This window comes from Taeniopygia guttata, chromosome 8 (genome assembly GCF_048771995.1).
Source record: "Taeniopygia guttata chromosome 8, bTaeGut7.mat, whole genome shotgun sequence".
In the NCBI taxonomy this organism is placed as follows: domain Eukaryota; kingdom Metazoa; phylum Chordata; class Aves; order Passeriformes; family Estrildidae; genus Taeniopygia; species Taeniopygia guttata.
In genome coordinates this window covers 30,492,565-30,519,404 of record NC_133033.1, presented here as the reverse complement: position 1 = coordinate 30,519,404, position 26,840 = coordinate 30,492,565, and the positions used below count along the sequence as shown (strand labels likewise).

Here is a 26,840-nt window from a genome sequence, read left to right as displayed (position 1 = left end):
GTCCCCAGCGTGGCCCGGCCCTGCGGGAACCGGCCGGCCCCGGGCTGGCTTGGGCCGGGTGCGCGGAGAGGAGGAGGAGGAGGAGGAGGAGGCCGGGGCGGGAGGCAGGGCCAGCCACGGCCCCACAGCCCAGCCAAGCGGCTGAGCTCGGGCTCGTCTGGAGGGGCTGGGATTTGCTGGTTTGGCCGTTGCTTTTTTTTTTTTTTTTTTTTTTTTTTTTTTAATTTCTTTTTTTCCCTCCCCTCCTTCCTTCCCTTCTTCCGCTTTCTTCTCCTTCTTCCCAGCCCTCTCCCGATGCTGCTCCGGGGGTAAGGACTGCCCTGGCATCCCGCCCGTGGCCCCGTCCCGCTCAGGCTGGGGCAGTGAGGGGCTGCGGGGAGCTGGGTGCTCCGGGGGTGTCCCGGGGATGTCCCGGGGATGCTGCGGAGCCCCGGCCGCGGGGGAGGCTCCTCCAGGGCTGCCAGCGGGGACAGGATGGGACGGGATGCTCCCGGCGGGGTGCAGGAGGGCAGCGGCCCCTCGGTGCCACCGGGACGGCGAGGCGGGCGCAGGACGAGTGCCACGTGTGGCCCCAGGGCCAGGGGCGGAGCAGGGGCTGGCGGCGGTCTGGTGGCACCTTCGGCGAGTTGTCGCCGCCAGGGATTTGTGTTCTGCGGAGGTTTGGGGCCCTGGTTTAGCTCAGGAAGTGTCAGTTCCCTCCGGGTGTTCTTGCTGGGTACCGCAGGGCACCTGGAGCAGTGTGGGCGGGCACTCGCACTGCAGCCCAGTCCCTGGCCACCCGTTTTGGGGAACCGCCGATCCCTCATTGCTGCCCCATTGATGCCCCATTCCTCCTGCTCCCCAGTGATGCCGGCAGAGTGTCGGTGCTCAGGGCGGACGGGTGGCCTCTGTGTCACCTCCCCGTGCCCTTCCTCTCCAGGCACACGCCGGTGGCATCGTGTGCTTTAACCCCCCCAGGTCAGGTGGGGTGATGCCCTTTGTGGGTGGGAGGGCGAGGGCAGCGCAGGGGTCACGCCCTGGGTTTTATCCCTGCAGGAATGATGGAGAGGAGCCCTCCCGCTGAGGCGCAGCAGCCCCAGGGCGGCCGCAGCCCTCACGCCGTCCTGGAGGGCAAAGTGAAGGCGCTGAAGGAGAAGCGGGGCGGGCGGCCGGGCACCCCCGCGGCTGCCCCCGAGCGCCCCTCGCCCAAGAAGCCGCGGCCCCGGCGGGGGAAGGCGGGGCCGGAGGAGCCGCGGCCGCAGCTCCGCACCCACCTGGCGGAGCGGCCGCGGGACGGCGGCGGCAGCACCGCGGGGCTCTGGAGGGTCCCGGCCCCCAGGGGAGATGTGCCCCGAGGCGCCGAGCTCCCCCCGGACGAGGGCAGCAGGTCCTGGCAGCGTGGCTCCCTCCGTGAGAGACCCTCCGTGGATGAAGATGCTCGAACGCCGCTGCGGGACCGGGGCCGCCCCTCCGTGCCCGACCCCGCGGCGCAGAGCTGGGAGAGGCTCTCGCTGGCCGAGCGGGTGGAGAGGAACCGGCGGCTGCTGCAGGAGGTGCTGGGCCTTGCCGCTCCCGGTGCGTGTTTTGGGAAGGTGGTGGCTCGCTCAGTACAGCTGGGGGAAGCGGGAAGGAAAACCTTTGGGATGGTGGGAGTCCTCAGGAGCAGCCTCCAGCCTCCCACGCTGCAGGTGCGGCTCCCTGCTGCCTCACACCCCAGGGCCGCCCCATCCCCTTCACCGGGATGTAGGAGGTGCTCACGAGATGCTCTGGGTGATACCCGTCAGTCCCCTCTGGTGTCCTGGTGGGGAATTTCACTGCTGAAGCAAGAGCAAGGAAATTTCGGGGACACGCCAGGTCTGTGGGCATCACTGTCCCTCTGCAAACTGCCACCAGAAAAGAGAATACATTTCTCCTTTGACAGCATCTGCCCCGATGACCCCATGTCCCCATCCCCACGGTCCCACACCTACAGCCAGGTGCTGTTGCCCCGCGTTCCACTCCTTCGGGATCTCCCAGAGCCAAATCTGGGGGAGCCCGCAGAGGGCGTTGGGATGGGATGTATGGGGGCTGCTATCAACAGGATGGGGGTGCCATCCAACCAGGCTAATGCCTTGTCCTGTCCTGCATTTCAGAGGTGCCAGCAAGCGATGGGGACTGGGACTCAGGGGTTTCGCTGCAGGATGCTGAGGGCTGCAGGTAGGTCAGTTCCAGTGTGGCAGAAATGGACATTTCCCTCTTTCCCACTCCCCAGTCTTGTATTTTAAATGCACATTTTGAAGCAGCTCCAGGGGAGGGCTGTGGGGCAACTGGTGAGGGAGTGTGGCTGGGCTCCAGCGGTGCTTCCGTGGGACAAGGGACAGGAACTGGGTGTCTCCCTGGTGTCTGAGCTCAGGACATCCCTGCCAGGACACCAGAGCAGGAAGGGAACTGGGGAAGAGGATGGGACAGAAATTTGCTCCAGGTGCTTAAGAGGATCGAGGCAGCAGGAGTGTGTAATCTTGTTGGACTAATGAAAAACCTTAGAGGTATGGACTAAAAATAAGGAGGTGGCAAAGGCAGGTGAGAAGCTGGGGGCTGCAAAGGGCAGAACCGTGAGTGGGGAAAGACCCCCCCCCCAGTCTTGTGGTCACTGCCTCTGCTCTGCTCTGGCAGCTGGGTCAGTGATGGGGGTGCAAGGCAGAGCTGGGGATGCAGCACCTCCTGTGAGCAGGGCAGCCAAAGCCTGGGGGAGGCCTGTGCTGCCCATGGTGCTGCTGGGGGGGCAGCGGGTGCCCACCGTGCTGCACTGAAGAGGTTAAGGCCGGGCTTCCCAAGGAGAATGCCTGAGCTGATTATTTTAATCAGGAGGATTAGGGCCATGGCCAGCCAGGAAGGCAGTGGTGCAGCAGGGAGAGCTGTCGGGTCCCTCACCCTGCAGTCAGAGCGGGCTGGGGGTGTGGGGGAAGACCCCCTGCAAGGAAGGGAAGGCAGCGAGACAATCAAACCTCCTGCCTCCCCATCGCCGCAGGATTGACGCTGACGGGGACGGGAGGTGGTGCCTACCCCCATTTCCCTTCCACCTCGGGGATGCCCGTGGCACAAAGCACTGGCTCGGCTGAGCCTTTGCCCGAGCTGTGTGAGCGCTGAAACTGCCCCCAAAGTCTCACCTGGCGCCAGGGACTGAAGGGTGCCTGCCCGGCCATCCCCTGGGCAGAGCAGCCTCGTCATCGCTGTTAAAGCACGCCTAATCCCTGTTATTTTTTCCTAATCCCCCTGCCCGCTGCAGGGCCTTTGCCGCCGGGCAGGAGCTGGAGCTGAGCCCGCGGCACGAGCAGGCCAAGCAGCTGCTGCAGCGCGCCCGCATGAAGGCTCGGACGAACCCGCTGCGCGCCAGCCACGACATCCTCCTCGTCCCCGCCGCCGTCCCACAGCCCAGGTCAGTGCCACCCCCTGTCCCCACGGTGTTCCCAGGCACGTCCACACCGTGTTTGGAGCGGGCACACGTGTGCGTGCGGAGCTGCGATCCGGCCTGCTGCACACGCAGTGCGGCCTCGTAACCTGGACGTGCCCGACCACTTCCCCAGTGTTTGGGGGTGTTCAGTTAATTGTGGTTTATGATCGCACGGAAATATCAGTGGTGGGAGGATGGCGTTTCCCAGCTGATGGGGAATGTTTTCCCGGGCGAGACTCGCTGCTGGAGGCTGGACCACAGCGGCGTCTCGCCAGGTCATGCGCCATGTGGTGTTCCTGGAATGATTAACCACACACCTCGGGCAGGGAAGGGGCGATGGAGGCCGAGCCGTGGCAGCAGGGGGGTGCTGCAGCCTCTTCGGATTTCGGCTTCAGGCTGGAGGGAAGCAGGGCTGAGCACAGCCAGGGAGCGCAGGGCGGGCTTTCCCCCTTGCTCCGTCTTTTGCACTGGGCTTTCCCCCTCCCGCCCTGCTTTCCCAGGGTGGCCGAGCAGCCCCTGCAGGGCGTCCGTCCGTCTGTCTGTCTGTCCCCACGGCAGGGAGCCCAGCGGGAGGCCGAGCGTCGCCCCGCGGGACGGCGGCAGCCTGAGCGACTCGTCCAGCGGGGAGTCGAGCTGCGGGCGGCCGCGGCGGCCGCGGGGACCGTCCCCGTCCCGCGTCCGCTTCGAGGACGAGTCGGTCCGGGACGCCGAGGTGCGGTACCTGGAGCGGCTGCAGCTGCGGCACCGGCGGGCGCTGGGCTCGGCGCTCAGCGCAGCGGAGCCGGCCGGCAGCAGGCAGCCGGGGGACGGCGCTGGCCAGCCCAGAGCCCGCAGCGGCGACCTCATAGCCGGGGGCAAGTGCAGCGCCTGCGGCTCCTTCCTTGGTGCTGCCGCCGGCCGGGGCACGGACGCGCAAGCTGCCCCCGACCTGGCCAAAAGTAGCCCCGCGGCACAAAGAAGCGTCGCAGGGGATAGCAGAGGGCCGAGCGCTGCCCAGACAGAGCCTAAAATCAGGCCTCTGGGCCCCGGAGGGTCCCCGCTGTGGATCCTGCCCTCCCGGCAGCGCATCCACACCGAGAAGATCAAGGAGACCTACATCGGGGATGTCACCTACATCGACGAGGTGGACTCGGCCCTGGAGAGCACCGACACCTCGGACGGCTGCCGGACGGACAGCGAGGAGGCAGGACCCCGCAGCCCCCACCCGCGGGGGCACCGGGACCCCCGCGCTGGCGGGCACAGAGCTCCCCGCGCTGCCCCGCAGCCAGAGGCCAGGGCCAAGAACGGGACCTGCGTGGCCAGCGCTGGCCCCGAGGGCTCAGCTCCGGGGCCTGTTTGCCCCCCACCGCCGGGAAGAGCCAGCAGCCGGGAAGATGGGGAACCCCATCAACATTTGGGGGGCAGCAAGGGAGTGGGGAACACGGCTCACCCCCCGCAGCAGCCCAGCGAGCCCCTGGAGCCTTCCTCGCAGCTGAGGACCAGCACCCCCATCCCAGGCACCCACGTCCCTGCTCCCCCTCCTACCAAGAAGGCCTGTGCCCAGATGCCTTGCAGGAAAGCGCTGTTTGCCAGCAGCAGCCGCCAGGCACCGAGCCAAGGACTCCGGGGCCCGGAGGCGGGTGCTGGCAGCGCAGCCCCAGCGCAGCCCGGGGGCACGGCGGCACCGGCCGAGCGGCGGAGCCCCTGCAGCCCCAGGTGGCTCCCGGGGAGCCCCCTCCGTGCCTTGTCCACCAACAACTGCAACAACACCCGCGGGCAGGACGCCCCGGGGACGGGCAGAGGTAAGGAACCCACACATGGAGTGTTGGGGGGGTCCCCAGTGAAACAGGTATGTGACAGTCTCTCTGTGGTCGCAGGGACGCTGTCACACCCTGCTGCCAGCCCTGTCACCGCCGTGCCCCCGGAGGCTGCTCATCCTGCCGGGGAAGGTGCCAGGACGTCGGGAGCACAGCCACAGGGGCACAGCGCGGCACACGGGTGAGTGAGCACGGGCAGCCCTGAGCATCCCTCCTGGGCACTGCAGGATGCTGCTGGGCTGAGCTCCCTGGCTCCAGAAACCTCCCAGAAACCACACGTGGGGGTTACAGTGTGCCCGTGTGTTGCTGTGGGTTTGGGGGAGCTGCGTTTCCCCACACCTGGTTCTGCCAGGGATGTTAGAGCAGATGTGACAGAGGTGTTTCGCTGGTGTCGGGTTCTTCATTTTTGAGGAAAATCAGCTGCCTTGGGGCTTTCCAAGTGCGATCCTGCTAGCCCTGTGCCTGGAGCTGCATGTCTCAGCCTGGCAGGAGAATTCCAAGGTGTTGCTGGCTCCTCTGAGCCCATTGGCAGGATGTGATCCCTTGGGGCAGAGCAGGGGACTTCTGAGATGTGTTAAACCCCTGAAATAACGGAGAAAACAGGGAGGGGGCCCTTCAGGTCACTTTGGGTAGCGACAAACTTGTGTGTGCTGGGTCAGTGCTGCGGGGAGGAGGCTGCCCCCGATGTCACCGTGCTGCAGCTCTCAAGGCTGCTAAGGAGGGTGAAAGATGCACCCCCAGCCCAGAGGCAGCTGCCACCCCGGACACTCGGTGTGTGAGCACCCCGCCTCTCCACGCAGGGAGCCGGGGCAGCCCGTGAGCCGCAAGGGCAGCAGCGCCTCGGCGTCGGGGCTGAAGAAGCTGCTGTGCAGCCTGAGCCAAAGCACCAAGCAGCGCCTGGGCCGCTTCCGCTGCTACAGCATGGAGCAGCTCCCGGCCCCCGGCGGCTCCCCGCCAGGCCCTGGGGTCAAGAAGTCACCGTCCCTGCAGTCCCTGCAGTCCCTGCAGCTGGTGAGCTTGGACATCGCCCCATGCGTGGGGAGACTGCGGTGGCACAAGGGGAAGGATGCTGGGATGGGATTAAGTGCTCCTGAGCGTGGATTTGTGGCTCAGGCGGTCCTGGAGGGGGTGTAGGGGGATGCACCGCTCCAAACCTGCTGCGTTGGAAAAGCCCGAAGCCCACTGGGAAGTGGAAGGGGGGAGGAGGGAGAGGGGTGCTGGTGGAAGAGCAGGTATGCTTGTGCCTCCTCAGCAGTGAGCTGGGGCGTGCTCCAGCGGGGTGGGATGTCCCGATGTCCCGATTTCCTCCACTCCCTCGGCACATCAGTGGGTGAAGCACTGCGGTGCTGCACAGTGTTTGTCCCCATCTCAGCCAGGCGTTTCTCCACAGGTGTCACCCTTCTGCCAGCCCCAGAAAGCTGCCTCCATCCAGAGCCTGCATCCCCGACTGGGAAAGGCACGCCGTGCCAGTGCCTACCTCCTGCCCCAGACCACGGCTGACAGGTAGGATGGGGCCTGGCACATCCCTGCGGTGCCCAGGACGCTGTTCTGGGCTGCCGTGGTGGCTCAGTGCTGCCAGGAGCTGCATCACCTGGTCTCCAGCAGCTTCCCTCGTCCCCACTCACCCATCTTCCCTCTCCCCACAGGAAGGGGGGCTCAGGGCCGCAGCGCTCGCTGAGCGTGGAGGACATCGGGGCGCCCGGCCAGCTGCGCGCCGTGGGGCGCGTGGTGGAGGTCTTCCCTGATGGCACCAGCCAGCTGGAGCTGCAGCGACCCCCCCACGGCGCCTTCGGGTTCTCCGTCACCTCCGGCCATGGCCGGCCCGACACAGGTATGGTGGGATCATCCCAAAGCCGTGGCACTCTGTGGTCTCTCCATGGTGGCTCTTGTCCCACCCCAGGGGCGAGCTCGGGCACGGGTGCAGGGGGTTTGTGGGACTCAGATTCAGTCAAAGAAAAGAAACCGAGAGTTTCTAGCCAGGCAGATGCCTGGGAAAGAGCTGGAGAGAATGTAAATAATTCTCTATCTCTCTTGTTAGGCACATTGTTTATAGTTAAGTTCTATCACTGTGCATCAAGCACTCTGCACCAAAGGTGTGAAGTGTTTTCACTTCAGGACCAATGGAGTTGGTCCTCACGAAGCTCTGTATAAAAGAGCGGTGTATTTTGAATAAATTGGAGTTTTACTCTCAGCGGCCTTCTGAGTGAGTCTTCTCATTCCCGTCCTGCCTCGACAGCGACAGGGGTTGCTCCATTACTGCTCAGCCACAGGGAGGTGATGCAAGTGCGGGGCCGCTGTCATGTGTGGCTTTGGCCACGCACAATCCTGTGTGTCCATCAGCGCCTGGCTCTGGACACGCAGCCCACGGCAAAGGCTGTTTATCACAGGCTTGTTTCTGTGCAGCTCCTGGGTGCTCCATGGGCAGGAAGGGCTCTCACCCATCCCTGTTCCCTCCACAGGTGTCTACGTGCAGGAGATGGCGGATGCTGGCACGGCCAAGCTCTACGCGGGGCTCCTGGGCGTGGGGGACGAGATCCTGCAGGTGAACGGCGCGGCCGTCTCGGGGCTGGGGCTGGCGCAGATCCGCGAGCTGCTGCTGCGGGCCGACAGCCTGGCCCTGCGCGTGCTGCGGCACCGCCCGGCCCCGCGCTAGCCCTGGCACGGCTCCGAGGAGATGTCCCAGTGCTGGGAGAAGGACCGCGGCCCACTGATGTCCCAGGATGCTGCAGAGTGGCACGGCATGGAGACATGGACCAAGCTGCCTCGCGGTGCCAGGACCCGCCTGGCCGCACCGCAGTGGGGGCAGGTGGCTTTGCGTGTCCCCCTGCAGCGAGTGTGGGACCAAGGACCCCCCCAGAGTCTCCAGGAGCTGCCCAGGTGTGGGGGACAGGGGAGAGCCTGGCCCCGACAGAGCTGGGTGGGTGTGTCCTGCTGGGCACCGGGGTGACCAGCATGAGGACACCCCATCTCCGTGACCCCAGGGGACAGAGGGCTTCCTGCCAGCACTGCCACCTCGTGCTGGAGGGCTGGTGAGGCTCTTTTAAATGATTTCAAACTGAAACCCAAAAATACATCTCTGCTACAACAGAACAGCGCCTTTGGCTTGTGGCATGGAGGGGGTGGGTGGTGCTTGTGCCCACAGGGCCTTTGCTAGTTGTTTTTTCCCATGGCCCTGCTGCTCCACCAGCCACCTCCTGACCATGCTGTGGTGCTGGGGGGCCCTGGGCAGGTAGGTGGGGACACTCAGCCACCTGCAGGGCTCCTCGGGGATTTTGAGGGGTTCTTTTTTCCAGCCATGGAAGGCAAAACACATCTTTGGAATGTCTCCATCAGCAATGGCTGCCCTCTGCACGGCAGTGCCCCACATTTGGGTACAGCCGTCTGCAGGAACCCCACAGCTGGGCACAGCTGCCCGCAATGCTGAAGTGACCCCAGAAACTGCAGGTGCTGCTTATGCCTCAAAAACCAGGACGGTGATGCCTGGCAAATGCTGGTGGGAGAGCTTTTCCCATTCCCTGGTGCCAGGGGACCCCGAGTTTGTCCCAGGACCAAGAGTGAGGCAAGGAGGAGCGGAGATCTACGCTGCTGCACCTTTATTTAGTGTTAAAGGGAAGGGCACCACCAGCGACAGAAAAGCAAATGTACACAGGGAAAGGGACCAGAGACACTCGGTGGCTTGTGGTGATGTCAGCAGCTGGGCCACACCCTGGACTACCAAAGGAGCAGTCCTACATGGGAGTCATTCCCGAAGGATGCACAAACACGCTGGAAGTAACATGGGGATCAGAGGTGTGCAAACAGCAGCCAGCCCTGCTCCCAGGAACCTGGGAACCCGTGCTCCTGGAGAGGTACAGACCCACGGAGTCCGTACGCAGACACCACCTATTCCCTGCAGGGATGCTCTGCAAGGATAAGGAGCCACTGGAATCCCGAGTGCAGGTGGGCGCCGAGGCATCCCGTGTGCGTGACTGAGGAGCAGCCGGGCGGGCTGGAGGCTCCGGGCGGGCTGGAGGCTCCGGCCGGCCCCGCCCGGCTGCGGAAGGCACCGAGCCGCCGGCTGTGCATCCAGCGCCTGCGGGAGGGACTGGGGCACGCAGACCTCGCAGGGAGCCACGAAGCCGGGGTGGGGGAGGAGTGTTCAGTTCCGGAGGTAAAGCCGTCCGGTGGCAAGATTCTAAGGCGAGGGGGATGATTTTGGGGGCGATTTGCAATTTCAGCAGAAGTCTTTGCGTCAGTGCCAATTAACTTCCTCCCACAGCCCCATCTGGGAGCCATAAGCCAGCCAGTGCTGAGTCTTTTCATGTTTGCAACTTAAAATATGGGAGCAGACTGGAGTAAGAAACTGGTTTTGCTTTCCTCAAGAATCACCCCCTATCCCACAATTGGTGCTTGCAGCACGGTCCCTCTGCCTGTTCCCTGCAGTGACACTGCCCAGGGGAGCTCTTTTCAACACATTTTTGGTATTGCCCACCTGGCTACTTCACATTCCCTGGAGGGAATCCAACACTGCTGAGACAACTTGAGTGACAAACAACTGGGAGGTAACAAAAGGACTGGGAAGGAATATGGAAACATGATCTAGCTTTGAATCTCCTGCCTTTTGGTTGCTTACAATGGAGGTGTCCAAAAAATAGCGGTTGGGAAAAATTAAGACATCTATTTACAAGTTCGTATACACTTAAAATACATCACTGAGCACTGTTCCTCTGATCATGTGTGTTGTGCACCCGCAGAGAGAACGTGGCTCTAATGGTCATCAAAAAAATCTTTAAAGTTTTTTTTTTTTTCTTAAAAAAAATAAGTTATTTTAGACTTGGCAAATCACTTGCCAAAGGGAAGCAGCTGTTAAACAGAAGCAGTGATGCAGTTACAGAAGGGCAAAGAAAGCATCAGTCAATGAGCTTTAGAGGCCTGTATAATGAGGGAGGCAAGTTTAAAAGCTTCCAGACTCTCCCTCTCTGGCTCACGGCTGATTGCCAGCGCTCGGTGTGCAGCACCCCAGGTTTAAAGCTCTGCGGTGTCTGACGGGGCCTGGGTGGCTGATGGCAGGGCACAAGACCCTACAGCTCTGCCCTCTGCCCAGGTAGAGGGCAGGAAAGCTCTGTTAGGACTCACTGTGCTCTCTCGGCAGAGAATTGGTGCTACAGAGCCCGCCCACAGAAGGCAGGGAGGGGCACGGGGAGCAGGACCAGGGCTCCCCTCCCTTGCTGTGGCTTGGGGGGGGTTTCACCGTTCCTAGTAATGCTTGAGGCTGGCACTGGCAGCGCAGTTTGTAATGCTCAGTGAATTCAGTAACTGCTCCCCCCGTCACATCCTCCTCAGGGCTCGCTGCTCTGTGTCCAGCTCTCACCGGCTCCTACCTGCACGGGTGGAAGCGCGGGGGTCAGGCAGCTCCACGGATCCGGAGCTGGGCTCAGACTGCACCGCAGCAGGGGAGGAGGCAGCCCCAGCGCTCCGCCCTGTCTCCCGGGCCAGGGGAGATGCCAGCGCAGCTGAGCCGCAGTCCTTGGAGGAGGATGGAGAGAGACGGGTGCTGTTCCTGCCGGGGATCTCTGAGGGCGGACGGAAATGGGGAGAGTTTCATTTCCCCGCGCTGCCGGGGCAAGGGGGCGGGGAGGGGGCGTCCCAGGAAGTTCAGTTTTTGTCATCACAGGACAAAAAACAGGATGAGCACCACTAGCAAGATGACGAAGAGGACAACAATTGCACACCACTGCCGTCGATCTGGAAAGAAAAGGAAGCATCAGTCTTCCTGCTTTAGTGGAGAAGGTAAATTGGAGGAGCATTTTTCTTTGTGTACTGCTAGGAACCAAATTCAAGCTTAAGCCACAAAAAGCCAGTTCCTGTGGGAGAAAGACTGTGGCACTGAATATTGCAGTGAGGCGTTCTCCTCCAGGATACACTGGGGTTTGGGAACAGCTGTAGGAATTCTGAGGCTTCTTCCCAACCAGGTTCAAACAGCTTTGAAAAGCTGGCTCAAAAGCAATTGGAAGGAGCAAGCAGAGAGCTGCTGTGTTTGCTGTTCATTCATGGAGTAATCTGTTTGCCAGAGGAACAAGAAGTGATCCGGTGAAAGCTGCCCTGAGGAGCTCTGCCAGGAAGAGATTGTGGCAGCTTCCCTTAGGACAGGGCCAGGAATCAGATTTCCCTGGACATCTTTACACCTCATTGGCTCAACACACCTCTGAGACTGGCTCACATCACCTCTGAGAGCCGCTGTCTTCTCCGTGGATGATGGTGCAGCAGTGGGGACACAGCTGCTGGCACCCCCTCAACTCCTAGGCACAGCAGCTACCCCAGAAAGAGCCCTCCTGCTCTCCCTGGAATAGGCGTCTCCAGCAGAAATGCTCTTTCACAACACTCAGAAACACTCTGCAGAGATCCACGGGTTTTCCCACAGGAAAGGACAGAGACATAGTGTTCACCCGTGGTAGTGCTGCTGCTGAGCTACTGTTGACCCAAAGCGCACTGCCAGCACTCCAAGTGGTCTCTCTAGGGCTGTATCCCCACTACCTCATAAATCCCAGATAGCCTAATGCTGCAGAGCAGGAATGCTTTTCCTCCTGACAGGCTGCTGCCTTCCCGAGGTCCTGAGCACCCAGGGGAGAGGGGTGCTGGAGGAGGCGCTGGCTGGGCACGGTGCCAGGCTCAGAGGCAGCCGGCAGCGGCACTTCCCAGCAGCCAGGCCGGGCTTCCTGTTTGCTCTGCCCCCGGCTTCAGGCACAGCCTTATAAGGACTTTTCTGTGGCTTCAGCACAGAATTCAGCTCTTTCCTCTACCAGCTGAGACAGATGTGACCCACAAACAGCCTGCAGGCACCAGCAGCCCCAGGGCAGGTGGGATGTGGGAAGGGGATTGCTGCGGGCATTCTGGTGCCTGGCAAACCACACAGGGTGGCCGATGTTTAATGGCACCTTGACAGCTTTTGTTCCACAGGCAGCCCGGGAAACTGCAGCAGAGCAGGAGGCTGCAGAGCTTCCCCTCCCACCAGATAGAGGGGGGATTTTCCCAGCAGCAGCAGCATAAATAGAAAGGCATCTGTAAATAAAACAAAGGGAGGGGACAGGCAGCAGAGCAGTGTCTGGGCAGGAGCAGCTGCCGGGCTTGGAAACCTTCCCCTTCTTTCAAGAACTGAGAGCTGCTCCCTCCCCTTGGCTGGGTGGGTGGGAGCACAGTGTCCCAGCCTGAGGATCCAAGGGCTTGTCTGTCCCTTTCCAGGGACTGGATCCCACTTCCCAGGACCTACCACTCGTCATGTGAGACACTTTGGCCAGCTTCTTCATGACGTTATCAAGGCGCGACTGAGTGCTGTCTAACTCGTGGGAGAAGTCATCCAGCATCCTAAGGACACAGAAGCAGGACACTGGTCAGCACGTGGCACATCCCTTGGGCATTCTGCAGCACACTCACACACGTGGATCAAAACACTGATGTGAGCAGAGTATCACACCTTGGCAGGCAAAATGAATGGGGCCTCCCCTCCTGGAAGCGCCTGAGGGCGGGGAAAAAAACCTGCTGAAACAGCAGCTCTGCTTTGGTGGGATTCCTGCCAGATCCTCCCTGGGTGATTGTGGCTGAACTCTACACACATCTGAAAGGTGAGAGGTGGGGGAGGGGATTCCTCCTTACAAAAGGAGTCTCACTTATAATCTGTGATTAGCATCTACGTGTCAGCTTGGATTTTAAATCTCTCTTCTTGTTCGGGGCTTGCAGTTTAAACTAAAATCTTGTTTCAGCCATGTATCAAGTGGGAACAACCTCTGCAGTTGCTTTTAAGGTGCTTTTCAAGCTTTGTGTGGAAGTTACCCTTTTATTTCCTCCACACAGTGACTGTAATAAATCTGAAAGCCTTCCTGAATCCATGCTTTGTCAATGCCAGTGCGCATCCAGAGTCAAGGTACTAATCCAATTGTCTCCAGCCAGTGGGACTTTAAAGCTAAATACATTTAAAAGGATAGACTCCTTCATCTGGAGTGCCAGGGCACTTGTTAAACCTTCATTCAGCGGGGAAAACCTCACTGTGGTAGTTACGAGCTTATCTTGCAAGCACTGATGGCTTATGTGATGATCCAGAAACAGACACACCACACCAATCTCCTCTCTGAGAGCAGAGGATTCTCATGCTGCACAGCTTGACACAGGAGGGAAGTTGAAAGTTCCTCCTCTCCATCCAATATGAAATCACTTCACAAGAGACATGGCCCTCCAGACTCCTACCAGCCAAACAAGGAGGGGTTTTAGGCATGAACCCTTCAAGCCTTTCTGGAAGCATAGCTGTTAGCCTGCACAACTGAGAACTTGTTTGCAAAGGACAAGAACTGGGAAAGAAATGTAATTTTTATGTAAATGGATGGATGAAGAATGACTTTGTGAGCTGCCCTTTAACCCTTTGCGTGGGTGAGGGTTATTTTTAGCTTCAGTGATGAAGAGCAGCACTGTGCTGTGTGTTTCAGGGCACAGCTGAGAGCTTCTGGCCCCAGCAGTTGTCCAGGGGCAGCACAAAACCCTGCAGAGTGGAGAAGTGGCCAGCATCTGCATTGCACAGTACCTCTCTCCCTTATCTGCTGGCTGCCTGAGGGGGAGCATTTGAAAAGGAGAGGAGGAAAAGTAAGGTGGCAGTTAAGCCTGCCCTAGATGCAGGCTTCTAAAGGAAGGAGGCTGCAGCTGGATCCTTGCAGTACAAAATGCTTTCCATGGGCTGGCAGGGAGAGGCTGCCTGAGGGACCAGTGAATTCCAGGCTCTACCAGAGGCAGAGATAGGTGTGTGAGGACATCCAGCCATGTTGCAGCCAGCCCCATGCCAGGTTTTTGCCACCGTGTCTCACACTTACACTGCTTGCTCTTCCAGCTCCCCACCAATGCGCTGGGACATGTTCTTCAGCACCCCGATGCTGCCAGAGACCAGCTCCAACTGCTCATCCTGCTGCTCCACAATCAACTGGGGCCAAAGAGAAGAGAAATGTGCAATTACAGATGTGCTGCCTGCAGCTGGGTTGGAGCCAGCCCATCCAGTGGACAAGTACTTGCTGCTCGGCCAACATCAGCTGTGAGACCCGGGCTCAGACCTAAGCCACCAGGAATGAGGTCTGCATTCCTAAGAAATGCTGGAGAGGAAACAACCAGGGGAAAGTTTCCATGGCATGGCATCCCCATGGCACAGCAGGCTCCAGACATCCCTGCAAATCCAGCCTCAGCTCATCCATGCTGCATGCACAGCTAAAGTGACTTTGGAAAGATCCAAGGGCTAGTCATCAAAACCTTGGCCAGGGAGGCACACTGATGCTATGCCTGGGAACCACCTGGAATGTGCTGCAGCTAACAGGGAGTTAATGCAAGCAGAAGGCTGTTGCAGCTTCTACAGCTAAAAATAACCAGCCTGGCTCTGAATGTGCCAAAGGAATAAGTCTGCTGCTGTTTTAAGTCATTTTCAGGGCACAGTCACGCTAAGGATTAGCTTTACCCTAGTTACCTATTTCTGAAGCTATTTATCCCCCTGGAGTCAGTAGGTAAAACATGTCTGGAAGCCGAGGTGGCAGCACTGGTCAGGAGCTTTAGAAGAGTTTGCCACCTCCGAGTCACTGCCTGTGTCAAGGCCCTGCAGTTCTCCAGTCTGTGCCTGGCCTGGGCACTTCTCCAGGCAAACTCCCCTGTCAGCTGGGAAGTGCCTCACCAGGGGTTCTCCCAAGCCCTCACACAGCCTTTCTCACTAATCTCACGGTGACAAAAGCAGGAAAAGGAAGCAGGCGCGTGCTCCTGCTCCCAGCCTGTTCTGATGGGAGATGCACACAAAACAACACCAAACAATTTTAACTAGGGGAAGTTGCATAAGACAAATGGGCCCTTTTCTTTTTGCAGTGTTTCTACTCTCCCAAGGATTTCAACAATCTTGCACTATTAAATCCTAGTGTGCTACATCTTCCAGATTGTGCCTACTACCTCCTAAACACAGCAGAAGCCCCACAGCTCCAGGGTTAAAAGCCTTGTGCCGAGATCACCCAAAGCTGTGCTGCACAGGAAATGCATGCACAGACACACGGCACGAGCAAAGAGAGGACTGTCAGGCTCCTGGAGCCAGACCAGTCCCCCTGGCACCCATTTGGCAAGCAAAGCTATTTAGTCTGTGATGCCAGCTGCCTTACCTGTTGTTGAGCTTGCTGCTCCTCGATGAAATGTGAATTTGCTAATTGCAGCTCCCGGTCCAGACGGCTGTATTTGTCAGGTCCAGAGCTCCAACTCTGACTCCCGCTCTCTCCCAGGAGTGCCTGAACAGATGCAGAGAGCTCTTAGCAACACCCTTGTGCCTGCTCCCAGCCAGTCTACAGGGTGAGGTGGGAAGGCTGACAAGGCAACACTTGTGCACACACGTGCACAGCATCCCCTTCCTCCTGCTCTGCTGCTACTCAGCCAAAGTGCTGTCATGAACTAAACCAACACAGACAAAATGCCAGCCTGGGAAGTCTCTGCAGCCTGGAATTGCAGAGATGTCTCTCCAGCAGCAGGAGAGCTGGAGTGTGGCTGACTGACAGTGTGTGCAGGAGGCCTGCACAGCACAAAGGACTGGCAGAGGCCTGCTCAAGAGGCAGCACTGTGTGCTAGGACATGTGAGCTGGGAAGTGTCTGGGTATATCGTGTTAACAGATGTACAGCTCCATCTGAGCACTCTGCTGCTAATGACAGGGGCTTAAGAGGGTCTGGATAAAGTACTTAACCAGGTGAGCTGACAGTAAAATAATGCAGTATATAACCAGAGCAGCGCTGTATGCTTATGGTCTATGATCCAGGCTGCCTATCCCTCCAGCAAGCTCTTCAGCTGCCAGCAAAGAAAGTTATTCTTGCTACTTGCCTAAAGCCTGGACAGATAAGCTCCTGCAAAGATGTGGCTTTCCAGCCAAATATGTCTGGGCCCAGCAAGAGGAATAACCCAAGCTACAGATGTTGGAGAATGAACATGACCTGCAAGTGAGGAACTGCACCCTGCAGCACTAGGGAAGGGTTAGGGACTGTGCCCTCCAGTGTGGAAGGCAGGCTGACTTGTTAACCAGACCACCCTGCAGCTCCTGGTTGTGGGCAGGATGGAATGACTATTTGTGAAGAACAGCAAGACAATGACCAGGCTACTCTGTCAGGCTGAAAACCAGACGGAGTCTATGGTTCATCTGACTTACAAGGTTCAAGGAGGGGTGAGGAAAGCTGACAGACTGACCATGCAGGAAGCCAGCAGGACATCTGGCTGTTCCTGCCCGATCACTGAGCAAGCTCCTGGTCCCTCCAGTTTGTGGCAAGGGCAGCTAGTTTTTATTTAATGCAGTGCACTAGCTTTGCCTGCAGCTTCAATTAGAAAGGGCCTGTTTGCCAGCCTGGGCTGTGAGGGTCAGGTCACTGCCAGCCAGCCCCTCAGACACAAAGCCCAGCACAAGCCTTGCAGTCTGGAATGAAGGTGAGGGGCTGGGAAAGGAGAGGAAGGCAGCAAGGGGAAGTCAGTTTTCCTGACCAGATGTCAGTACATGAGCTGGGCCATATGGTCTCCTGCAGCTATCAGGAACCTCATGCAAAGGAAAGCAGCAAATTGCAGGAAAGCTGCAGACTTGTTTGAGCAAGGGTGTCAGGGACTTTGTTGCTGGGAGTGTTTGCCAAGCACATCAATTAACCCTGTGACAAACTCAGGAATGAGTTCTGTGCTTCTCAGTTTGTTGGTTTTGCCACGTGTGGCAAGGCTGATGCAGCACAGACAATTAACTGTATGAAGCACACATCAGCTTTTACTGGAGCGGGTCTGGAAGTCAGCCCCAGTATCTCCTTACAGCCTCTCCATCAGCCAGGAAGGAGCACAAGCTGCATCTGTTTCTATTCCTTAGATTACAAGTGCAGACAACATGAGACTCCTGGAGCTCCTTCCATCTTCTTACACAGCTATTACAAGCAGCAGCTGCATGAAAGGATATTGCACCATCTTGGCTCCTAAATCCAGCACAGCGCAGGATTACGTTCATTGACATGGATTCTGAGCTGCTTCCCCCCGAGGAGGAGGAGGAGGGAGATTTCCCTTTCCATGGGATGGTGCAATGCTGACAGTTGTAAACAACCAGCTCTGAAGACAGAGACAGATGGTGAGTGCTGACTTACTGCTGCTCTGAAAGAGGCTTGGGAGAGGCTGGCAGCAACGTGGCTGTGAGAAGCAGCTCTCCCAGGGCAACCAAATGGACACGGCTCAAACACAGCTTGGCTGCAGCATGGGAGCCCCTTCCCACACCCAAGGTTTGTAAGGGGAGGGACACCAGACAGCACATACATTGTAGCAGAAATCCATTGCCCCTTTCTGGTTCTCACCTGCCTGTTTTTTCTTTCAGCCAGCGCTTGCACGGAAGAGTTTGACATCTGATCCTTCATGTCCTGTTCATTCAACAAAAGAAGAAGCATGTGAACACTGGACAGGCAAATTCAGGGTGCTACAGAGCTGTCTATACCCAGCAAGGGTTCTACAAGGGGGAAAGAGGGAAGAGATACTTTCTTTGAAAACCCACACTTTTTGAAGAGTTTGGAAACATACTATAGAAAGTTTCATTATTATACTAATACTGGAATCAACAGCATTGGGATATTTTGAAAATATTTCTCATTTACTACTCGTTTTTCTCTACTACAACCAGAACCACATTGATTTGTATAATAAACTAATGTTCCTGTTGACAGAATGTGTTTGTCAAGGCCTTGAAGACTATAACCTCCTCTGCTTTATTTCTAACTGCATCTGGTTTTATATTCCGTAGTATAAGGTAGATTTCCTGTCCTGTGGCCATCCTCTCTGACTGTGTCAATGTTCTCTCCTACCAATTAATTTTTGCTGTGGAACTCCTGCAGAAGGTCACTAACCACAGAAGGCTCTCCATCACAATATAACATAACCCAGTTTTCATAAATTAGCAACTAGTCAATGTCATCTGGCAGAGGCTGATCCACCAGCAGAGTTCTGATGTGTTTTACTGTTCAGAGATGTGCAGCACATCACTGAAGAGCACCACCACACCCCACCTGGTTAATTCTCACTAGCTGCAGTGCATCACAAATTCCCCCAAGGAAACTGGAAGTCAGCTGCACAGGGCCACTTACAAATTTCATTTCCCAGTGGAAGACCCTGCTCCAAAAGCCATTAGCCAGCATTTTTCAGCCAGGAGGAGAGGACCAGAGAGCAGGCTTGCCTGATCCTGCCCATTAGGGAGCAGACTAGATTGAGAACAAGGCAGCAAGCATATGCCTGCTACCTGGGGCCACTGTGGTTTTGGGATCAGTTTCCAGGCAGCAAGCCTTAGGAACTGCATCCAGACCACAGGACTGCAGGTAGGGTAACAGGCTTGCTGCCAGCCACACCAGTACATTTTGTGGAGCAGCAATATCAGAGTCATGAGGGGCAGCAGAAACTCAGTCTAGCTATTAATAGACAGAAAACTTCCTAACTAGCGGCTTGCTACCAGGCAGTGAAGCTTTTGGAAAGATGTTTCTTCTCTATTTGTTACCACCAAGTTCTTAAAATCCCCTTTTTGCTTCTGAAGCGTAAGCTTAAACTAGAAAAAAATCTTCCTCAAGTTAAAAATAAATCCAGTGGTTGTTTGGACTATTTTGCAGGGGTAGGAAGTTGAAGTCACCGTGTCAGTAACACCAGGCTTTAACCATCTGTCAGTGCCCCAAGTGGTCGCCCTGTTGGCTGAAAACCAGTGCTACAGTCGAGATTTCCCTCAGCTCTGAAGGGAAGCTCCACATTGCAGCTGGCTCTTCACTCCTCCTCCCGTTGCCACAGGTTCCCACTCACTGCTGCCAGAGCAGTGTGAAGACTTCAAGGGTCAGCAGCATAAAAGGAGGGAATTCCATGGGGCACCAGCACCCCCAAGCCCTTCCAGGCAGCTCCAGGAGGGAACACACGGGGAAGAGGAGGAAGCCTGAGACTCAGCAGGTGGCAGGTTTATTCTCTGCTCTCCAAGATTTCCTTTTTTAACCACCAATTCCCTGCAGACCCTGAGCCCAAGGCAGGTTCCTTACCCTGACCACCTGCCGCGTGCTGGTGATGAAGGCTTTGCGGATTCCCAGCTCCGTGGCATCGAGGTTGAATTTCCGTGGGTTTGCCTCCACGATGCCTGGGCACCAAGTCAAGGAGTGCCCGAAGCAGGGCTGGGTGCACACACGGATACACAAACCCCGAGCCTGCCAAGGGGCCTCTGTGTTCTGCCCGTTCCCAAAATCTGATTAGCAAACAACAGCAGGCTGGATGGAAAAGGAGACATGGCAGGAATGTGCTGTGAAGCACACACACAAGGTTTCTCTTTTCCATGTGGTTTTTTGGTTCTGTGATGCTGGGCAGTGTTTTCAGAAGCACTCAGAGGAGCACAAGGGGAAAGGAGTATTTCTGGAAGGCAGCCTAGAGAATGAACTGACTCCGCAGAAATGCAGATTCACACAACACAACAGGCTTTCTAGAACAAAGCCTCTTAGAATATACCTTGCAAAAAGGGAGACAAAAAGGCAAAAGGAAAATCCTTTACCTAATGTCTCATTTGCAATTTGAGAAAAGCCAATGTGAATGCAAAATTCAATCCCAAGCAGTTCTGATTTTTGCAAAGAGTGACAAGCACTGGGACTTGGCTATTTAGTACAACCTGAGAACTGCAACTCCCTCCAAAGGGCCAAAAAAAGGATACTAATGGTTTCATCCAGGTCTTCCAGGTCCCACTCGATGCTCCGCAGGTTGTTCCTGAGCTCATTAGTGGTCCAGTCGATTTCTTCTCTTGTGGCAATGGAGGGATCTTGCAAGAGCTCTGTCCACCTCTGGAAGAGCCCCTGGGCAGTGTTCACAGCTTTCTGCACCTCCCTGCAGGTAAGAGCGTGAAGAGAAGCCAAGATTTATCACTAGCTGCCCTGCAGCAGTGACACTGGGACAGCCCGGTGTCCAGCTGAGCAGGGATGCCACAGCTTCCTCCCAATCACCTCTCCTTCCAACAACATCGTGTTTATTTTGTAAAATAAGGATTTGCCCTGTATCTCACTGCAGCATGAAGTTATTCCCGAAGGGACCTATTTCTTCAGAGGAAGCTGCTGAGCCTCACCCAGGCAAGCCAGGGCAGAGGGTCTGAACAAGGCAGCTCTTTGGCAATCCACACTTTGCATTCCTCTCTCAACAGTTTTCCTCTCAAGACCCTTAAGTACCCATGTGAGATACCCCAAGGGCACACAGAATTACAGGAACTGTCCCCACAGCACAGCCAGGCAGACTGTTGAATGCAGAACTGTTTATTTTAATTCAGCATTTAAAAAAAATACACAGGCCTACTATGCTGGCTTAGGAAACACAAGTTTTTTCTGCTGCTCTAAGCTCTTTTGGAGACGAGTGCATTCACAGCAGTTGAAGGCACTGCTGACACATCTGGTTTGGGGCAAGCAGGTTTGTAAATTTGGGTCACAGACTCTCAGTGTGGTTATCTGCATTTACAAACTCTGCGGTCCCAAGCTGTGAACTGCTCCCCCAGGTTCACAGGGGAGATCAGACGATGTGCTGGTGTCCAAGGAGGCCACCATGAGCTTGCACACAGCAGTCAGGTGTTTCACCCCAGTGAAGGAAAGCAGGGGAGGCCCAGGGCAGATGAACTGACGCGCCAGGACTGCACCTCTGTAAGTTCCACCAGGGCCTGATCCAGCTGGCCCTCCAGTTGCTGTCTAAGCTGCAGTTTCTCAGCACTCTGATGCATGTCCCTCCTCTTCTCACACGCCTACAGCTCCGAGTCTGCCACTCTGAGTGCCCTAAAGCCAGCAGCCTGCACTGAGGATCTGGAAAACTTCATTCCCTCCTCTACTTGCCAGCACAAGTTTTGGTTTCATTTGGCTGTTTGTTTTTTTCTTTTTTTCCCCCCACACTTGTGGAAGTCCCCAGCAGCAAGAATGTAAAGCAGAGCTGTGTGTCCTCTGATGGGAGGAGTTACGGACACCAGGAAAGCAAACTAGTAGCAATTCTGGTGGCTACACCACCAGCAGCCCCTCCGACCTGCCAGGTAATAATTAACTGTGGGAGCGGCAGCACATCCCCTTTCCCCTCCCTTCCCTTCCCCACCGCTGCAGGAACATCTCTGGAAAGTTTGACAGGACGTTTGTTCCCCACCCATGGCGACTCCTACACTTTCCTCTAAGCACCAGTTTATCCTGGTGAAGGGATTCATTTTCCCTGGCTGTACCAATATCCATTCCCACACTTCTTCTTCTCACATGGCTCTCCCAAACACCCCACCAGGAGCCCCTCTGCTGCTCCTTGGGGTTGTTTCGCTGTGACAAGGGGCAGAAGAGCAGCACCCAGCACAAGCTGAAGGTGGCCCGAGGGCAGTGCTCAGCGATGGAGCTGCTTTCACAGAATTACAGAATTGCTGGGGCTGGAAGGGACCTCTGTGGGTCATTCACTGTCACCTAGAGCAGGGGACACAGGGATACCTCCAGTTGGGTTCGGAATGTCTGCAGCAAACTCTTTTCCAGTGCTCTGCCACCCTCACTAGAAAGCTGTTCTTCCTCACCTTGAGGTGGAACTTCTTGAGTTTTAGTTTATGGCCTGTTGCTGCAAAGGGTCTGGCACCATCCTCATGACACGCCATAGAGATATTTATATGGAGTGATGAGATCCCCTCTGTATTCTCTGGGCTAAACAGGCCCAGCTCGTCTAGTGTCTCCTCACCAGAGAGATGCTCCAGACCCCAAATCATCTTGGTGCCCTCCACTGGACCCTCTGCAGTAGCTCCAACAGAGCTCCTTTCACCCTATTAATGACAATTTTCCTTTGGCCACCTTAAGCTGGTATTTCCCTGCGTTCAGGCTCTTCTCTGCAGGCTTCCTCTCATGGCCATTGTTTATCCCACAGCTCGCTCCCTGCTCCCTCCACCTTTCCCACTGTCCCCAGGCCGCACCTGCAGCCAGGGCCTGGGGAGGCCCGGACACCGGCGGACACCGGCGGACACCGGCGGACAGGCCCCGGACCGGCGCGGAGCCCTCACAGCACGGGGGGCCCGCCGCCATCTTCCCCCCCCCCCACACAGACCCCCCGCCCGCCGCTCGCCCCCGCTCCGCCGGCCTCCCGAGCCTCGCCGCGCCCCCGGGCGGGTCGCGCATCCCCGCGGCCGTGTCCCGGCGGGCGGGGGGCGCGGTGCTCACCCCTTCACCACGAAGAAGGGGTCCTCCATCGACATGGCGCTGCCGTCGCCGCGCCTCGGCCGCCGCCAGGCCCCGCCCCCGTCCCGGGCCCCGCCCTCCGCCAGCCCCGCCCCGCCGCGCGGGGGGCGTGGCCAAGTGACGTCACACCGGCATGGCGGCGGGACCGGGAGCGCTGAGGGGCCGCGGCTTCGTCCCGGTGCTGCCCGGGGAGTCCCGCAGCGCCCCGTGTCCCTCCCACCTGACTGAACCCCGTGTGGTGGAAAAGTCTCTCCTCCAAGCCGTGCTTCCCAATAAAGGCTCAGCAGTCTCTTGTTGTTCGGTCTCAAGGCAGTTTATTGCAAGTTATCTAAAAGATTTTCTTCTCGGGCTGCTGTGGTTTGCTCAGAGCTCAGGCAGAGGCACACACACACCCTGACATCCTCTCTGACTCCCGACTGCTTCTTCTCTCCCCCGCCCAGGGCTGCTGCTGTCTTTTATATGGTACATTACATGTTAAATGCTTATAGTTCTTCCCCAATTGTCGGAACTCAAAATGTCCCTCAGACATTTTCAGAGGTTCCAGGCCTTGGTCAGAAGCATTTTAGACCCTGGCAAGCAGCTGAAAACAGCTGTGATCTTGAGTTTGAACCATGAAATGAGTTACCAACTTTGAAGGTGGAACAAGCAGTCACAGAGAGTTAGATGGTATAGTAAAAGTAGTTACAAATTAGAGGGGAAAATTTTTTAGTATTGTACAGGGGGGGTTTAACACCTGTACAGGGGGGTTTTACTTTGTACATGGGGGTCAGGAGTTCTAAGATGGAGGAAAGTGGGCCTGATCCTGTTCTTCCTCCTTCTTCTTCCTTACCTCCATGTTCTTGGTGATGTTGGCACTCACAGATTGGTTTAGAGTAGAAGAGCACATTGTAACATAGATAGTAGGTATTGGGGGAAATCTGTAAACATATAATACGTAATATATCATATAAAAGATAGCAGCAGCCCTGGGCGGGGAGAAAGACGACGGAGACACCGGACAGTGAGGGTGTCAGGAGTGTGTGTGTCTCTGCCTGGGCCGCTGACCTAGGCAGCCGCAGCGGGTGAAGACAATCTTTTAGATAGCTAGCAATAAACTGCCTTGAGACCGAACCACAAGAAGCTGCGGAGTCTTTCTTTGGAAGCACGGGTTGGAGGAGAGACTTTACCACCACACGAGACCCCTGAATCAATCCCGGGGTTCTCACACCCAATACCTACTACCTATATTAAATGCTGCCTTTCTACTCTAAACCAATCTGTGAGTGCCAACATCACCAAGAACATGGAGGCAAGGAAGAAGAAAGAGGAGGAACAGGACCGGCCTACACCCCTCCATCTTAAAACCTCTGACCGCCATGTACAGAACAAAAAAAAACCCTGTACAGGTGTTAAAACCCCCTTGTACAATATTAAAAAATTCTCTCCTCTACTTTGTACCTACTTCTACTATAATATCTAAACTTTTGTGACTTCTTTTTCTTCCTGCAAGGTTGGTACATCGTTCCATGGTTCAAACCCGAAATCACAGCTGTTTCCAGCTGCCTGCCAGGGTCTCAAATGCTTCTGACCAGGGCCTGGAACCTCCAAAAATATCTGAGGGACATTTTGAGTTCCAACATCCACCCACCGCATGGCGCCCAGCACGGGTCAGGGCGGAAGGCAGCACGGCGGTGCCGCCTCCCTTCTCACCCCCGAGCACGTGGCACAGGGTTGTGTCCCCACAGACCTCTCTGGGCAATCTGTTCCCTCACCCTGAAATGTAAATTTTAAGGGGTTTAGAGATTTTAGAGGAGCTAAGATTTTAGTTAGAGATAAGCCCTACTAGAGTTAATTAAAATAAATGAGTCGGCCTTGATGAAGTTAAGAGTTAGCAGTTAACTAATAATTGATTGCTTGTCAGCACAATGTTTAGTTAGCTGGGTTTATAATGAAGAATACAGAAACTGATAAATAGCTTTTAGGAACATAAGACAATTGTGGCCTCCTCTGTTCTGAAACCAATTGAAGACAAGGAATGGGAGTTCTACCAAGAGTTCATTTGTCATACCCGCATTGAAAAGGTAGAAAGGTCAGAACAAGGAAGATTTCATTGACTTCCTCATTTTGGGACCCCTCCCCGTGAAAGGGACACCGACCCATTTCAAGGGACAAACTACACATGCTTAATAGATTTTGGAGTGATTAGCATATGAAGCGGGGAATGGGATGTACCAAAATGATGAATATGGATTTGTATTTTGTGTATTCAATACTTGTATGGATAAAAAGACTCTGTAATCACTTGGAAGCTGCAGTGTGGATTTGGGAGCTGTCCCACACACAATAAACATACACTTTCTAACTTTAAACTGTTAGAGAGGTTTCGGCCATCACAGTTGGATATTGGTACTAGATCAATATCCATATTTTTTTAATAAATCAACCCTGTGAAAAATGCATATTCTATGGCTCTATGCAGATAGTTACTGTATGTATTATGTTATATTGATTAGTTGTGCTTTTGTAGTTAAAATGAAGACTTTAGTAGTTAAAAAAAAAAAAAAGACTCTGTATGTGGGGGGGAAGTTTTTTTTTCTGTTTTTTTTCAGAATGAGATATTCACTTTGAGGAACACCTAAATCTTCCAAAGGAGAGGAATTTATGGCTTCTTATCAGATGAAACTAATTTCTTCAGGCCTTGCTCAGACTCGAAGACACCAGAGGATTAAAGGAAACAGTTGACATACAACAGACAGAGTTTCTTGTTTAGAACAGAATGTATGCATAACCATGAAAGATATATGAATATGCAACAAGTGTATTGTTTTAAGGGTGATTCCTTTGTTCACAAGACATGCTTTGACTTAGTGTCAGAGCATCCTGACATCGTAATTCTTTGCCTTTTATTGTCTTGTAATTGTCCTAACTCTAAACTTTATTATTCTAATTGTATTACTATTTTGTATAACCATTTTATTATTATTAAACTTTTAAAATTTTTAAAAACCAAGTGATTGGCATTTTTCACAGCCTGGTCACTCCTACAGTGACAGAGCTTCCTTCTGTTCAGGTGGAACTTGCTGAACATCGGTTCCTGCCCCTTTCCTCCTGTGTCCTGATGGTTGGCACCACCGAGCAGAGTCTGGCTCCATCTTCTTGGCAGCCCTTCCTTAGAGCCCAGAGGTGCACACAGCACCCCAAAAATGCTCTCATCAGGGCTGAATAGGGATGCAGGATCGCTGAGCCCAGAACTGCTCTCAGCAGCCCTATAACGACAGAGGTGGTTACATGTTCCCGTGTAGTGCCTTGCCACCATGGTCCACAGCACCACTGTGCCACCAGCGAGACCATGCAGAAGGTGGTGTGTGTCCCATTCTTTGGGTTATGTGGATTAAAGATAATAATTTTTTATTTTGGAGAACTAAAAGCAGCCTGCTCAGTGCAGAGAGGAAGTGAGGTAAGGTGTTTGAGCACCATCTTCTCACACACCCGCAGTTAGCAGCAGTGTTGTTCATGTCAGGCTCTTCTGTAGGAAGGAATTTTGTGCTTTATGCCAAAGACTAAACTCCTTCCCTCTCACAAGATTTGCAGTCTTTAAAACCTCATATAAACCAGCCAGCTGGCCTCCTTCACCCGGTTTCACGGAGCAAACCTTGGCACTGTGGGGTCCTGTCCCTGGCACGGGGTGCCCGGCAGGAGTGGCTCAGGCAGTCTGTGTTCCCAGGCAGTGAGGGAGGAAGCAGGAGGGAGTGCCAGGCAGTCTGCTCGGCTCCTGCTGCCCTTCCTGCCCTGCAGAGGCACAGGCACTGCTTCCTTCCTCCCGCCTGTGTGGGGTGAGAACAGCCCTGTGTCGCTTGGATGCTGTCCATCCCCGGGTGGGGATCCCTCATTCCCACCTCTCTCAAATCTCTGGGCTCTTTAGGAGCTGAGCACAGGTAGCCCTGGGCTTCCAGCAGCTGGCAGAAGGGGGATGATGCCTGCAGAGCTCTGGGAGATGTCCCCATCCATATACACACAGCCTTACTCCCACGTGAGTTGATTTTGCAGAGGCTTGGCCAGGAGGAATCCCCCAAATTTTAAGCAAAGAGCACATCCTGGCCTGTGCTTCCCAAAGGTGGCAGTGACCCAGCATCCCCAACACAGGCAGGGAATGGGCACAAACCCCATTTGCAGTGGTGTCTCCTCAGCACTGGGAACAGGGGAGCCAGCTTATGCAATCCCAGCAGCTTTCCTCACAGCTCACCCTGGGGTGGGAAGGCTGTGGCACACGTTGAACAGGTTCCTGCAGTTCTTGGGCTCAGAAATCCACCTCCTGCTCCGGCCAGCTCCACACCAGGAGTGGTGCAACAGGTGGCAGCTTTAGGGCTGGCATTTGCTGGCCCTTCCTTGCTGAATTTGGGATGACTTTCCCACGCTGGCAGGATTTGGGGCGTCCCTGCCAAAGGTGTGCTTAGCATGGGAGGTTC

At 55.9% G+C, this 26,840-nt stretch overlaps 2 protein-coding genes across 2 annotated transcripts; one reads left to right on the top strand and one right to left on the bottom strand.

The window, feature by feature from the left end:
- Positions 1–234: 234 nt before the first annotated feature.
- On the top strand, positions 235–8,295 carry KIAA1614 (KIAA1614 ortholog). The gene is made up of 10 exons (XM_032749735.3): positions 235–308; positions 1,036–1,554; positions 2,112–2,175; positions 3,245–3,394; positions 3,968–5,190; positions 5,266–5,386; positions 6,006–6,216; positions 6,596–6,708; positions 6,852–7,036; positions 7,665–8,295. Exons 2-10 carry the CDS (start codon positions 1,038–1,040, stop codon positions 7,856–7,858), a joined length of 2,778 nt encoding a protein of 925 aa, XP_032605626.3. The 5' UTR covers positions 235–308; positions 1,036–1,037; the 3' UTR covers positions 7,859–8,295.
- Positions 8,296–8,783: 488 nt separating this feature from the next.
- On the bottom strand, positions 8,784–22,531 carry STX6 (syntaxin 6). Its single transcript, XM_030279619.4, has 8 exons — positions 22,378–22,531; positions 19,893–20,062; positions 19,237–19,331; positions 17,533–17,595; positions 15,345–15,467; positions 14,037–14,143; positions 12,452–12,546; positions 8,784–10,929 (listed from the first exon to the last, which is right to left on the bottom strand). Exons 1-8 carry the CDS (start codon positions 22,410–22,412, stop codon positions 10,853–10,855), a joined length of 765 nt encoding a protein of 254 aa, XP_030135479.1. The 5' UTR covers positions 22,413–22,531; the 3' UTR covers positions 8,784–10,852.
- Positions 22,532–26,840: the final 4,309 nt, after the last annotated feature.

Bases quoted from the DNA above. Each gene is read 5' to 3' on its own strand.
- STX6 (XM_030279619.4), bottom strand. From the start codon at position 22,412: ATGTCGATGGAGGACCCCTTCTTCGTGGTGAAGGG. The intron at 20,063-22,377 runs GTGAGCACCGCG...TCTTACCTGCAG, and splicing joins CCCTTCTTCGTGGTGAAGGG to GGAGGTGCAGAAAGCTGTGA. The intron at 17,596-19,236 runs GTAAGGAACCTG...TTGAATGAACAG, and splicing joins GCACGCGGCAGGTGGTCAGG to GACATGAAGGATCAGATGTC.
- KIAA1614 (XM_032749735.3), top strand. From the start codon at position 1,038: ATGATGGAGAGGAGCCCTCCCGCTGAGGCGCAGCAGCCCCAGGGCGGC. The intron at 3,395-3,967 runs GTCAGTGCCACC...TCCCCACGGCAG, and splicing joins GCCGCCGTCCCACAGCCCAG to GGAGCCCAGCGGGAGGCCGA. The intron at 7,037-7,664 runs GTATGGTGGGAT...TTCCCTCCACAG, and splicing joins CCATGGCCGGCCCGACACAG to GTGTCTACGTGCAGGAGATG.